This window comes from Sapajus apella, unplaced genomic scaffold, assembly GCF_009761245.1.
Source record: "Sapajus apella isolate SASKATOON/1434 unplaced genomic scaffold, GSC_monkey_1.0 scaffold67, whole genome shotgun sequence".
NCBI lineage: Eukaryota > Metazoa > Chordata > Mammalia > Primates > Cebidae > Sapajus > Sapajus apella.
The window spans coordinates 4,082,393-4,095,638 of NW_022437007.1; the positions used below are offsets into that span (position 1 = coordinate 4,082,393).

The 13,246-nt window shown below is 32.2% G+C and overlaps 1 protein-coding gene across 1 annotated transcript; it reads right to left on the reverse strand.

The window, feature by feature from the left end:
* Window positions 1-360: 360 nt before the first annotated feature.
* On the reverse strand, window positions 361-1,016 carry LOC116530462 (acyl carrier protein, mitochondrial-like). The gene has a single exon (XM_032248530.1). It carries the CDS (start codon window positions 1,014-1,016, stop codon window positions 543-545), a length of 474 nt encoding a protein of 157 aa, XP_032104421.1. The 3' UTR covers window positions 361-542.
* Between the last annotated feature and the right edge of the window lie 12,230 nt (window positions 1,017-13,246).

Sequence of the window (13,246 nt, forward strand, 5' to 3'; positions counted from 1 at the left end):
TTTATTTGTATTTCTGTTTAAGCTTAAAAAATTTGAATTCTGTATTTAGTTGGTGCTATATGATTAGCGCTGGTCATTTGCTTGCTTTTCTTACTGTTTGAATAATGTGTATATAAGTGAGCAAACATCAAGTTAGAAGTCAAAACATGCATTATGATTTTTTAATCCATTAACTCTATCTCTTTAAATGTCAAAATTCATTATATCAAATATTTTATGTGTACCTAGATGTCCAATTTCAAAAAGTAAGTAAATTTAAATTAAAACAAACAAAATCTCAGAACTTAAGAGTTACTAAATGTAATATATTTCTCTTTTGTCATGAAGTTATTACTAGGTCCAAAAAAATCCCAAATATTCTTTTTTTTTTTTTTGGTTTTATAGATTTATTTTCAAAGAGAAAAACACTTACACAATTTAAATACAAGTCCCTCAGAATTACTCTGTCAGAGCCAGCAATAATTCCGAACTCTGTTCTCACTGGCAGACATTCGTCAGGATCATCTGTGTCCTCTCTCAACAAAGCTAAAGTGTCTGATACTTTATTCGTATACATCCTTCTTATCTGCAATGTAATCTACAATTTCTTGTGGACACATTAACTTTTCCGCATCTAAATCAGGAATTTCAAAACCAAATTCATCTTCCATGGCCATGATAATCTCCACTTGGTCCAAATTGTCCAAGCCCAGGTCTTTCATAAAATGAGAATTTACGGAAAGCTTCTCTGGGTCAATCTTGTCATAGAGTTTCAATATGTAAAGAACATGGTCCTGGATGCCCTCTAATGTCAAAGGGGGCGCTTCGCAATACTGGCGGCACAACTGTGTAACCCTACCCGGAACCTGCGCGAGCACTGAGGCCGGCTGCGAAGGTCCAGGCCTTGTCCGGGTCCGCGCTGAGCACAGAGCTGTGCTGGAAGGCTGGGCGGTGGCCAGCATGGAGACCCAGGGCAGCGGCGCGAAGGCTTCAGGCAGGCGGCAGGCACCGGAGGAAACGACGACACGAGACGCCATGGCTACGCCGACCCAGGATGCACTGCGAAATCCCAACTATTCCTTCTAAAAAAGACTTGACTTGTACTTATTTTTAATTCCAATGAAATCATATGTCTTTAAATGCATTATTTCTTCATTTTACTTTATGAAGACCTATTTCTGATTCCTAAAAGTTTCTATGGTTATGTTTGTTCATCATTGTATTTAATGTTCCTTGCTATATTGCTGCTTCAATTTTTACTATCTTGTTCACACCAGGTTCTCACAGCTTGGAGTTTACCTTGAGTCATAAAAATTTGAGATTGTGACCTAAACTCTAATGATGTGGAACACTGCATGGCTCTACAGGGCACAGTGGGATTAATGAGGGTTTGTGTACTTTTAATCAAGTGCCCTAATGAACATACAGTGAATTTTGTGGAGTGGCTACAAGATAAATAGGCCTGTTAGGAGTGGAAAAAATGATGTGCTGAATCACATAAATAACATGATCGGGGAGAGAAAGTACTCCACATCTCTACCTAAATATGAGAATCCCGCTGAGTATTCTCGATGTGCTCCCAAATAATGACCATAAATAAGCGCATATTCTATGCAGAATAATTAACGTTTATATCTTTAAGATAGATTGTGACAGCAGAGACCTGAAACAATTCATAAATACCAAAGCACAGAGAATAGAATAGGAATAGCTCTTTCAGGTTACATATACAATTTTGCAACTAAAAATAATAATAATAATAATAGAAATGAGATTTGAAATCAAATTTTTCTCAATTTATCTTTTGACCCTAATCATGCCTGCTTGCTTCAGATGACTAAGCCACTTGAAGCAAAGTAGCTTTAATCCAGGAGGGCTGAAAGAGATCAAACCTGCAGATTGTTAATTGCTCCCTGAGCACTGTATAGAGAGAAATTTTAGGCTAATCTGCACTCAGGAAGCATGAACACGGTGGTGGAAAAGAAACAGACACAAAGGACTATGAAGGCATGATTTTTGCTGTCATGATTTTCATGCATTTTGCATCCAGAAACCTCAATTATTGTTAAACAGATCAATTTTAGTGTGTGTATACATATATCTCTAAAGCCAAATTTACTTTTCTCAAATTACATAAAGTATAATCATTTCATGTAAAGACATGTACATTTATGATTTTGTAAGAAATGCATAAATGTACTTCTACTTATGTACTTTTACAAGTTATTTTTAATTTTTAAATGATTTACTTATTTCTTATTTCCCATCCTCCTCTTCCTTTCACCCTTGGCCCTTCAGGTACATTAGAACTCAATACCTCAACACCTACCTATTCTAACAACATCGTAGTATATCTTTTGGGACTTGATTAATATGTTCTGATAAGCATGTAGAGACATAGACACTTCTAAATAGATATATGAGCATAAGTATAGATGAGAAGAACTTGCATTATGATTTATTATATTATGCATAATTTGGAGCATCTTTTTTTCTCACATATCACCATATGATGAAAATTCCAATGTATTACATAACAAAGCTCTTAGCCATATTTTCAAATGTCTGCTAAATTCTGCTTCCTTTTTTTTTCTTCTCTTTCTTTCATTCCCCTCCTTCCTTCTTCCCTTCCCCTTCTCCTCCCCTCCCCTCTCCTCTTCTCTCCACTTATCTCCTCTCCTTTCTTTCTTTTTTTGATGGAGTTTTACTCTTGTTGCCCAAGCTGAAGTACAATGGTGCGATCTCAGCTCACTGCAACATCCAGCTTCTGGCTTCTCGGGTTCAAGTGATTCTTCTGCCTTGACCTCCTGAGTACCTGGGATTACAGCCATGCTCCACCACAACTGGCTAATTTTTTTATTCTACATACTTTCTGTGTACCATAGACTTCAGCCATTTTTTATTGAAGTGTCTGTACTTTCTATTCTTGCCAGTTATATGACTTTTGCACATTAGAAATGATATATTTGACAAAATATATGATATATCTGACAAAACCCAATATGTTATTACTTGGAAATACTATATTTGTGAATGGAATTTTTTAAGAGTTTGTATAAATTTAAGGAAAACATTGCAATTATTTTACATCAATATATTGCATAGTGGTGAAGTCTGAGCTATTAGTGTAACCAGCACCTGAATAATGTGCATTGTGCATTAAATAATTGTATCCATTAAGTCATTTTCCATACCTTACTCCCCTCTCACCCTCCCATCCTTCCAAGTCCCCAGTGTCAATGATTCCATATTCTATGTGCATGTGTGCATATTATTTAGCTTCCACTTATGATTGAGAACATGTAGCATGTAACTCTCTGCTTCTGAATTATTACCTATTCATGCAAATGTCATTTAGGTTTCGGGAGTTTAAAATCTTGATTAGATAAGTGTCTGCATACGGAATGTTTATGCACATTCATTGACATTTTTTAAAGGATATATTCCAATGTTTTTAAAGATTGATTCTATCTGTGTTTTAAAATACTGTGAGATGGTCAGGCATTGTGGCTCACATTGGTAATCCCAGAATTTTGTAGGGCAGAGGTGGGTGGATCACCAGAGGTCAGGAGTTCCAGACCAGCCTGTCCAACATAGTGAACTTTCATCTCTGCTAAAACTACAACAGTTATATGGGTGTGGTGGCACATGCCTGTAATCTTAGCTACTCAGGAGGGTGAGGTTGGAGAATCACTTGAACCCAGGAGGCAAAGGTTACAGTGAGTCAAAATTGCACTATTTACTGCACTGCAGCCTGGGTGACAGAGTGAGACCTTGTCTCAAAAAAAAAAAAAAAAACTCAGATATTCAGTTATGCCAGAACCATTACTTAAATAATATATTTTATGTTGATTTGTCACATTGAAGATATTTTCTCCTTTGGAGATCTACTGGATTACTAATCTTTTGTCTATATCTACTAGTATTATATTGATGTAATTACAATGAGTCCATAGTTCGTGACTCTGATGAAATATTCTCTCACAGTTGAAATACTTTAGTATTCTTTTCTTTACTCTCAGAAATGTGTTTTTTAGATGAAATTTAAGATTATTTTATAAAATTCAAAAAATAAAACTAATAATCTTGAGGGATTTGAATTATTGTTTTAATTAATAAATATGTTTCCTGAAACTTATATTTTATAATATTGTCTTTCCAACCAAAGACAAAACATTTAGAAGAGTGATCAAATAATCTCACACAGAATTGGACAATATTGAATCCAGTATACGTTTGGTATCATAAACAGGAAAGCTTTTCACATTAAAAAAAAGTACATAAAAATAAATCATATACATGAACACAAAAGCAAATAATCTAAAGGTGTAACCAATGGAATCCAAAAGAAACATTTGAATCCAGTGTAAATTTGATATTGATTTTTTTTCTGATTTTGATATTATATTTGTACTGGTTTCAGATATTGTAAAGTTCTCTGTACATCTATTTGATCACTTTCTCAAATACACTGTACAATTATTTTTAGCCTAACTTTTGATTATTATATTTAGATCAGTTTAGTCCAAAACATACAGTAAAGATGATGTACCGTGAAGTCTCTGACTTATATGAAAAGTGCATTTCATAAAGATATTCTTAAATATTCAATTGTTTTTGCTTTATGTGTTTATTTTACATACCGTTTTGTTGTTTATTATAATTATATTTTTATTATACAACATTTTGTCTTTTTCATTACATATGTATCCTTTTTTAATTGATATTGATTTGAATTTCCGTATGCTTGACATAAGTATTAATAATGTATTTGTTGTTTTTATTTTCCTAGTATGGTTTATCCTAAGTCCCTCAAATTTAACATATGAAATTGATATTTTAGTATATGTTTTAGAAAGCATATAATACTACATTTAATCTGTGGGATAGATAAATTAAGCTGAGTTAATAAACAACTCTAGAGTCTCAGGAGCTTTGAATAGTAAAGGTTAAATTTTCCCTCCTATTTTATGCCTAGTTCTGGCTGAGGCTGGGATATGCACCCACTTAACCTCATGCAAAGAAGGGGAGTGATTACAGCAATTGTGTTTGATGGTGATATTAATTTACTGGGTATATACGCAAAGAATTATAAATTGTTCTATTATAAATACACATGCACACGTATGTTCATTGTGGCACTGTTTACAATAGCAAAGACCTGGAACCAACCCAATGTCCATCAATGACACACTGGAAAAAGAAAATGTGGCACATATACACCATGGAATACTATGCAGCCATAAAAAATGATGAGTTTGTGTCCTTCATAGAGACATGAATGAATCTGGAAACCATCATTCTCAGCAAACTGACACAAGAACAGAAAACCAAACACTGATGTTATCACTCATAGGCAGATGTTGAACAATTAGAACATGTGGGCACAGGGAGGGGAACATCACACACTGTGGTCAGTTGTGGGGGTCTAGGGAAGGGACAGCCAGGGGTGGGGAGGATGGGGAGAAACAATGAGTGTAGAAATACCGGATATAGGCAATGGGGAGGATGAAGGCAGCAAGCCACCTTGCCATGTAAGTACCTATGCAACAATCCTGTATGATCTGCACATGTACCCCAGGACCTAAGATACAATTTAAAAAAAAAAAAAAAAAAAAAACCTCTGCTTTTTCTCTCCTCTGTATATGTGAGTTCAATTTTTATGTTATAATCTTTATAATTAGAAAACACTATTAATACAAAAACCTAGCAGATACATGAATGATTTAAACATTATTGATAAAGCTTTTGTAAGTAAAACTTTTTGTTTGCAGAATTTGCCATGAAGCACTACAGGATCCCTGTAAGAAAGTGAACTTTATATTTTATATATCTGTATACTTACATATTAGCCACATCTATATAGATATGAGCTTCAGCTAAGGCAAATATCAGAACCAATTCAGAGTTGCTTGGATAAAGACACTATATGATTTCGAATTTGGGGTTATAGTTGATAACAGCATTTGTGAGATCTCTGAATATAAATACTATTATAAATTATGTATAATGAAAACACAATGGCTTCTGATATAGATTTGTATTTCTTACTTAAAAAGCACTGAAGAGTTTCTACCTAGAGAGCCAAAGGAATAATATCTTTTTTCGTCAAGTCTAGGGTTTCCTCTATTTTGGGAAATACTTATTTTGTAACTCTTTGCCTGATCCTTTTTATTAATTACTTGAAGTCATTGATATTTTCTTATGAACTCATGCAGAATTTTCATGTTCAATGTTTTCATATATTGACTTCTAAATAAAAATGTGCTCCTCTCCAGCATACAGCCTGAAATTCTTGCTTCCCACATTATTGATTAATGAACACAGCCACAAGAGGCAGGAGCCTTCTGGCTCTCTCTGGTCTGACTGTGCTGTGTCCGTGTTTTGCATGGTGAACACTGAGAAAAGCATTAAACAACTCAATAGGTGAGAAGTCACCTCCTGCCTGTGGTTATATTGAAAAAAGGATATCCTATTTTATAGTATCGTTAAACATCCTCCAAACAAACATCCTCCTGAGGCATTTCTCTTTAAGATGTCGTGTTCTATATATAACAAAAATTTGCTGAAAACAATAGTAATGCAAAATATTTCCATGAATATTTTTTACATTTACATATATAAATTAAAAGGAAATAGTTTGTTTATTCTATTTATGTCAATCAATTTCAACTCTTTTGATACTTTTCTAAGCTTGTATAATTTAATACTCAATATTCGTTATTTTATTAATAATTCAAATAATGACATACATTTGCTTTTCTTCAAGCAATTACAAAAGAAGCAAATTTGTTTCACTGAATTTGTTATTACATTTTTCTTAAGTAGTAATAGCCTGAAATATTAGAGTAGACATAAAAGTATGTCTTTATAGACCTTTTGACATATTTTAAACAACAGGACTTTATAATAAACAAAATAATATTTTATAGAATGTTATTGAAAGCATTTTTCTAATTTTCCATCAAAATATAACTAATTTCTAAAAATATATATTACACTAACTTTTAGGATTATATCATTTGTCAAAAATAACCTTGAACAAATGCCAGAAATACTGCTATATTTTTAAAAATATCATTGTATTGGTGTTCTGAATTTCTGTACCAATGACAAATGAAAATTTATACAGTTAGAATTCCAGTTTTGTGAGACTTATGAAGATGCATGTTCTCCAAATGTTTGAACAAGTATTTCATGTTTGGAAAATTGGAGACCTCGTTTCTACTCTTCTATTTCTGCTACATGTTACAAGAGGAATGGAACCTCCACAAACTTCCATCTAGAGACTTCCATACCATTTAGTTTGCTCTGACAAACAGAGCTGCTCAGGGCACTGAATGTAAGGAAGAGAAAGAAATATTCAACTCTCCCTGTTCAATTTTTTTTTTTTTTGTAGTATCTATCCAGCAACAGCATATAACAACTGGTTCCAAGAGATTTCTTCCAGTTCTAACACTGCAAGCTTAGAATCTCTCCCAGTGACACATCTTAGTGTGTCCCTGCTGGTCTTAACCTTATACATGTCATGTTTCTTCTGCAGTGGCGATATAGTCTGAGGAAACCCATTCTTAGGAGTTCTAGTCATGATCATGTGGTTCCTTTCACCTTGGTATTCATAGCAACTCATGTGGTATTCCTCTAGAAGGGCAGGAAAAAGTGAGATGCCGGGATTTGGTACTAACATTTTTCCCCCTAGAACCAAGGAGAGTCAATGTTTCCTGCTATTGTTAATCTTTGGGTTATTAGATTTTTCTTTTTTCTACTCCAGTCATCTAAATCTTTTTTCCACTGCTCCCCTGGATTTAATGTCTTTATTCTGAAATACCTGCAATCATTTCTATTTCATTGACTGGATGTTTATTAAAAAATGTAATATGTAATTCAATGAAAGTACTCAAATGTTATAATAGGAGATTTCTTCTGAAATGCCTTGTACAAAATAAAACCAAAATCATAGAAAGGTGAATTTGGTCAGTTGCTATGCCATTGATTTTTATATGTCCATTGATTATCTATTCATAGTGCACAGACTTGTTGAAAACACGTATCTTGATGACCCCAGATATTTCAAGAAGACAAAAACTTGCTAAGAGATTTCAAATTTGATTTTGTCCCATTACCCAAAAGTTATCCAGTGAATAATTATGAACAGAGATCTAAATCCATGCTTAATATTATAAATTTATCAAATTGTATGTATGTAAAAGTATAGCTATAACAATGTTATACTTTAAATACTTTAAATTTTTATTTTAATAACAAAAATATCACATACTATCTTTAAACTTAATATTAAAAAAATTGAAAGAGAAAAAAATCTGAAATGGAGCCACCTCTTGTGTTAAGCCCATATTTCAGCAAGGACTACTGAGCACTTTAAGGCATACTGGTCATATATTAAAATCTTAAAATGTCAGAGTAAAGAAGTAAATAAAACATGAGAGTTCCAATATAAAAAGTTTAGATCACTGGCTGAAGGCATAGCTGTAAGCAAATAGGCCTATTAATTGAATCTACTGAACAAAGAGACAAAAGAATTAGTTGTACAAATGTTCACCCTCTTTTTACCATTTACCTAATTTCAGTAAAAATGGAATCTCCACAATCTTCCATCCAGAGACATTTCAATTACATGAACAATTTTTTGAAAAAATCAACTCTTAAGAAATTTTTGAAACACTATTGTCTTCTGTCATGATCATTTCTTTCTCAGATCCTATAGAAACATTTTAAATTCATAATATATTGTATGTTATGATGCCTAATTGGGTCTTATGAATTATCACTATAAATATTACCTATTTTTTAAAGAGAAAAAGTTTAAACATAAAACTTATGCAATATTGTCTTCATTATTGAAGTGTTTTTTTAATTACTTAGTATATCATCCATTATATTACATAATAATACATGTAAATGGAGTCCAAAGAAGAGATGAGAAATACCATGTATCAAAAACTTTGTTGTAAAATTGGAGGCTAAATTTCTAAATTTAACAAAATTTACATTTTGAGCTACTGAGACAAGTAGCTCACCAAAATCCAAGAAGGGAGAAATAGACACATAGTACTCAAATTATTAAAAATCTCAGACCAAAAACAAAAACAAAAACAAAAACAACGAAAGAATTCAAAGTTTAGGGAGGAGACAAGAAGGTACATTATATACAAGAAAATGAAGATAAGAATGATCATTTCTCATCTAAATAATGGAGGTAAGAATTAATGAATAGCTATCCACAAGGAACTAAAAAACAAGAAATAATTTCTATCAATTTAGAATTAAATATCCATCCATATAACTCCCCAAAACAAGAGTAAATTTAAAAGTATCCAAACAAGCGTTAAGGAAGAGGACAAATATAAAAGTTTGTATTTTTAAATTTCATAGTTTATTTAAAAGTACTTAAGCATGCAGAAGTAACAGCACTATAAGATGAGATTGTAACGTTTGAGGGGGGAAAGATGTGGCAACAATTACAAAGGATGAGAAAGACAGGTAGATAAAATTATACTGCTGTGCATTTATTATAGTTGTGAATTAAAAGCATGCATCATGAATTACGCAGTGTGAAATGTCAGATATGAAGGGGAAAAAAGAAAGCAGGAAGTTCAACATTCAGGTAAAAATCCTGAAATGTGACAAGGGATAATGTTGACCCTGATTAGACAAATGAGTTAAGGATTCATTTTGTTTGCACTAGAGCAATAAGTAAAAATAAAAAATAGGTCTCGCTACAAAGGTAATGGACAGAAAATTAAACAACAACCAAAAAGAGTGCAGAATAGCAGAGGCAAAGAAACAATAGTATCAATTAAAAAGTAAAAACCAAAGGAATAACCAATGTAATAATAATAAAGCTGTTATTTATTATTTATAGGGAATAAACTCAAAATCGATATAGGTGTGTGCATAAGGACGGAACATCAAAATTCAGGTAAGAGTAAGTGACAGACATAAAAAAATCCAAAAGCATGGAGGAGATTTTATCATCAGTTTCTCAGGAATTCATAGAATAAATAGACAACAAACCAATAATTAAATAGAAGAGCTAACAATGCAATCAACCAACTTGACCCAATTGACATTTTCAGAGCATTACACTCTACAGAATCCCCATTCTTTTCCACTGGATTTTATGAGAAACTCTTCTGAAAGAAAGAAATCTCATGTATAATCATAAAAATTATTGCCTGATTAGGAGAAGTTAACTGCAAAAGGACACACACATCTTCTGGGAGTATGTAAATATTCCATGCATTAACTTTATGATGTGTACATTATAACTGAAATTTGAGCGATAAAACATCCTGCTACAGGGTAAATCAGGAAGTCAAACCTTCAACAGTTGAAGTATAATCTCCACACACAATATGGATGTTTTCTTCAGTGTCCCTCCACCCCCAAATTAATTTTAATTTATGGTATGTATGAGTTTAACAAAAATAAATAAAATCAACAGAATCCTAGGTTCAACTTTACTTAAGAATTTCAGCTTTTACCCTTCAAGTTGCTGTAGGAAAAAAAAAATATTGGAAGTTGAGCACAATTATACAGTACACTTCATAATTAGTTGCCTGTTCACTGTTAAAATGTTCCGATCCTTCAGATACATCTCACAGGCTCTTAATCTAACAGACATGTACTCTTTGGATTTCAGCTTAAATGTCACTTCCACAGAAAATTGAGATAGCCAATATTAATACTCCTGTAGTGTAGACCTTTACACCTTTACAGAACTCTACTTGTCCTTTAAAACAATTATTTCAGTTACAATTTAAAAATAAACATCAGCCTCCCCCACCAATCTGTTAACTATACGAAGATAGTTTTCCCTTTTAATCAAAGAAACCATGATTTACTGCATTTCTGTGAAGGGCTTTCCATAGATTTGTTGAGTGAATGATTATTGACTACTGATCATGAAAGAGTACAAAAATAACATAGTGAGTAAAACAAAATTGCATAGTAGTCAACATAAATCAGAAGGTAATGTTTTCTAAGTGTAGATTATAAATAACTCTCATTTCTATAATTACTCTTTAATAGACACATGCAAAGGGTGTTGTGGCTGGTACAGTTATAAGATTGCATTATAAATAATAAACTATGATCTAATAAAAGGAATGTACACTGGGTGATTCAGTGTCATGCTGAGAAACATATGGAACATAGGAAAGATGAAAAATCAAAACTATAGTAGCAGAGAACATATATGCCTAAGGTTTGGCTGTGTGTTGACTGCAAAAAGGCAAAAGGGGACATTTTAGGGTACTGAACATTTTCTATAAGTTGATTTTGTTGGTAATTATAAGACTGTATGCATTTATCAAAACTCATAGAACTGTACACTAAAGAGGGTAATGTTTACTCTGTGTAAATACCTTAATAAATCTGACTTGGAAAACAAAAACCGAACAAATAAACAAAAGTTGATGCTTTCCTGGTAATTGCAAAAGGGTTTGAATTGTGTTATGTTAATTATCAAATTAGATGTTTTAATCAATTGTTAACCCATTTTATAAAATATTTTTCAACCTCTATAAGACAACAAAATATTTTTTGTCATTTAGATCTTAAATTTGTTATGAACAGAGGATGTAATTTTGCATTTTCATGCATGCTTCATGTCGGCCTGTGTTAATGTTCCATTTTTATCATAAAGAGATTAACTTTCTTATTTTTCACATTTATAGATCTTAAGTATATAAAGCCACTCCTGATAATGATGGTATTAAAATTTGCACTTACTTTCTTATTTAACTGTTAGGCAAATCAATTACTGAGAAAAGTTTATTAAAGTGAGGAACTAAGATGGGAGAATTTTCTAGTTTCTTTGCAATTCAGCCAAATGAATTTTTATGTATTTAGAAGATAACCAATCGTATGTAGAAACTTTGAACTGTTTATATTTAAGTGTATTTTTTAAAATAAATGCGTGCTGATAATGTGGTATTCTGAAGAATGCTTCCCCTCCCCTAAAAATATACCTGTCCTAAGTCTAGAAATTGTGAATGTTTTTGAATCTGGAAAAAAAAGCCAAAGGAAGATCTTTCGTAGATGAGAAAAAGTTAAGAATGTTGATAAGAGGCTGTTCTTGAAGACTGGGGGGATGTAGCCACAAGCCAAGGAATGCTGACAGCCCCCAGAGGCTGAAAGAGGAAAGATATTGACTGCTCTCAGAGCCTCCAAGGGGAATGGTAACTTTCTGGCACCCTAATTTCAGCTGAGTTAAACTGATTTCAAACTTCTGGCTTCCAGAGCTGCGAGTGAATAAATTTCTGTCGTTTTAAGCCACGAAATTTCTGGTAATTTAGTAGAGCAGCCACAGAAAACTAACGTAGATAGACAAATCTCTTTCTACTGTGTTTTTCCCCCAGCCATATTTGTCTTTTTTAGCTGATATTAGCTGTACTTCGGTTCCTTTAAGAATGTACATTGAAGTTGTTTATCCAAGCTTTGAATTTCAGTTTATCTGTGTTCCTATGATTTTTTTTTTTTTTTGGTCTTTTGAAGGAGTTTATTTTCCATTCAGTTTTAATCTAATGGCATCTTTTACCATTTAGCTATCTTGATTATTCTGCTAACATTGAACATGGGTATAAATATTATTTGAACTGATTCTATTTTCATTATTTTGTGCTATTAGTAATGCATTTTTTAAATCTTTCTTTTGTTTTTGTTTCCCTTGTCTTCACATAAATTAATTAACCTTTTTCTTTTCTCTCTATTTCTTACTTACTGTGTAGGATGTTAAACACTCAGTGATCATGATGAGAATTTAAAAATACATAAATTATCAAACTCTAAATTTAACAATATTTACTCAATTTATGTACAATAAGGATCTTACAGTATTTGATTTTCAATAATCTCCTTTTTATTTAGATGCTTTTTAAATTGGTATTATTTTTACTATTACTCATTCAAATTAAAAAATATGTATTTATTTTATGCAATCAATTTAATTAAGTTCTGTCCTTTCCTTGGTCTTTTTTCTTGGATGTCAAACCTTATTGTATCTTTTTGGATATCAGATATTCTTTAAGAAGCACATCTTTCAGCATTTCCTTTAGTAAGGATATACTGGTATTACTTTCATATTTATTTGAATGGAAAACAAATGTTCCTTATTCATTAAATGATAAAAAGAAATAAATGCATAAATATAAGTTGAAAATTATTTTCTCTCAATACTTAGTTGACAGTGTTGGATTATGTTATTTTCCATCATTATTAGTGACAGTTTAAATGCAGTTTTTGG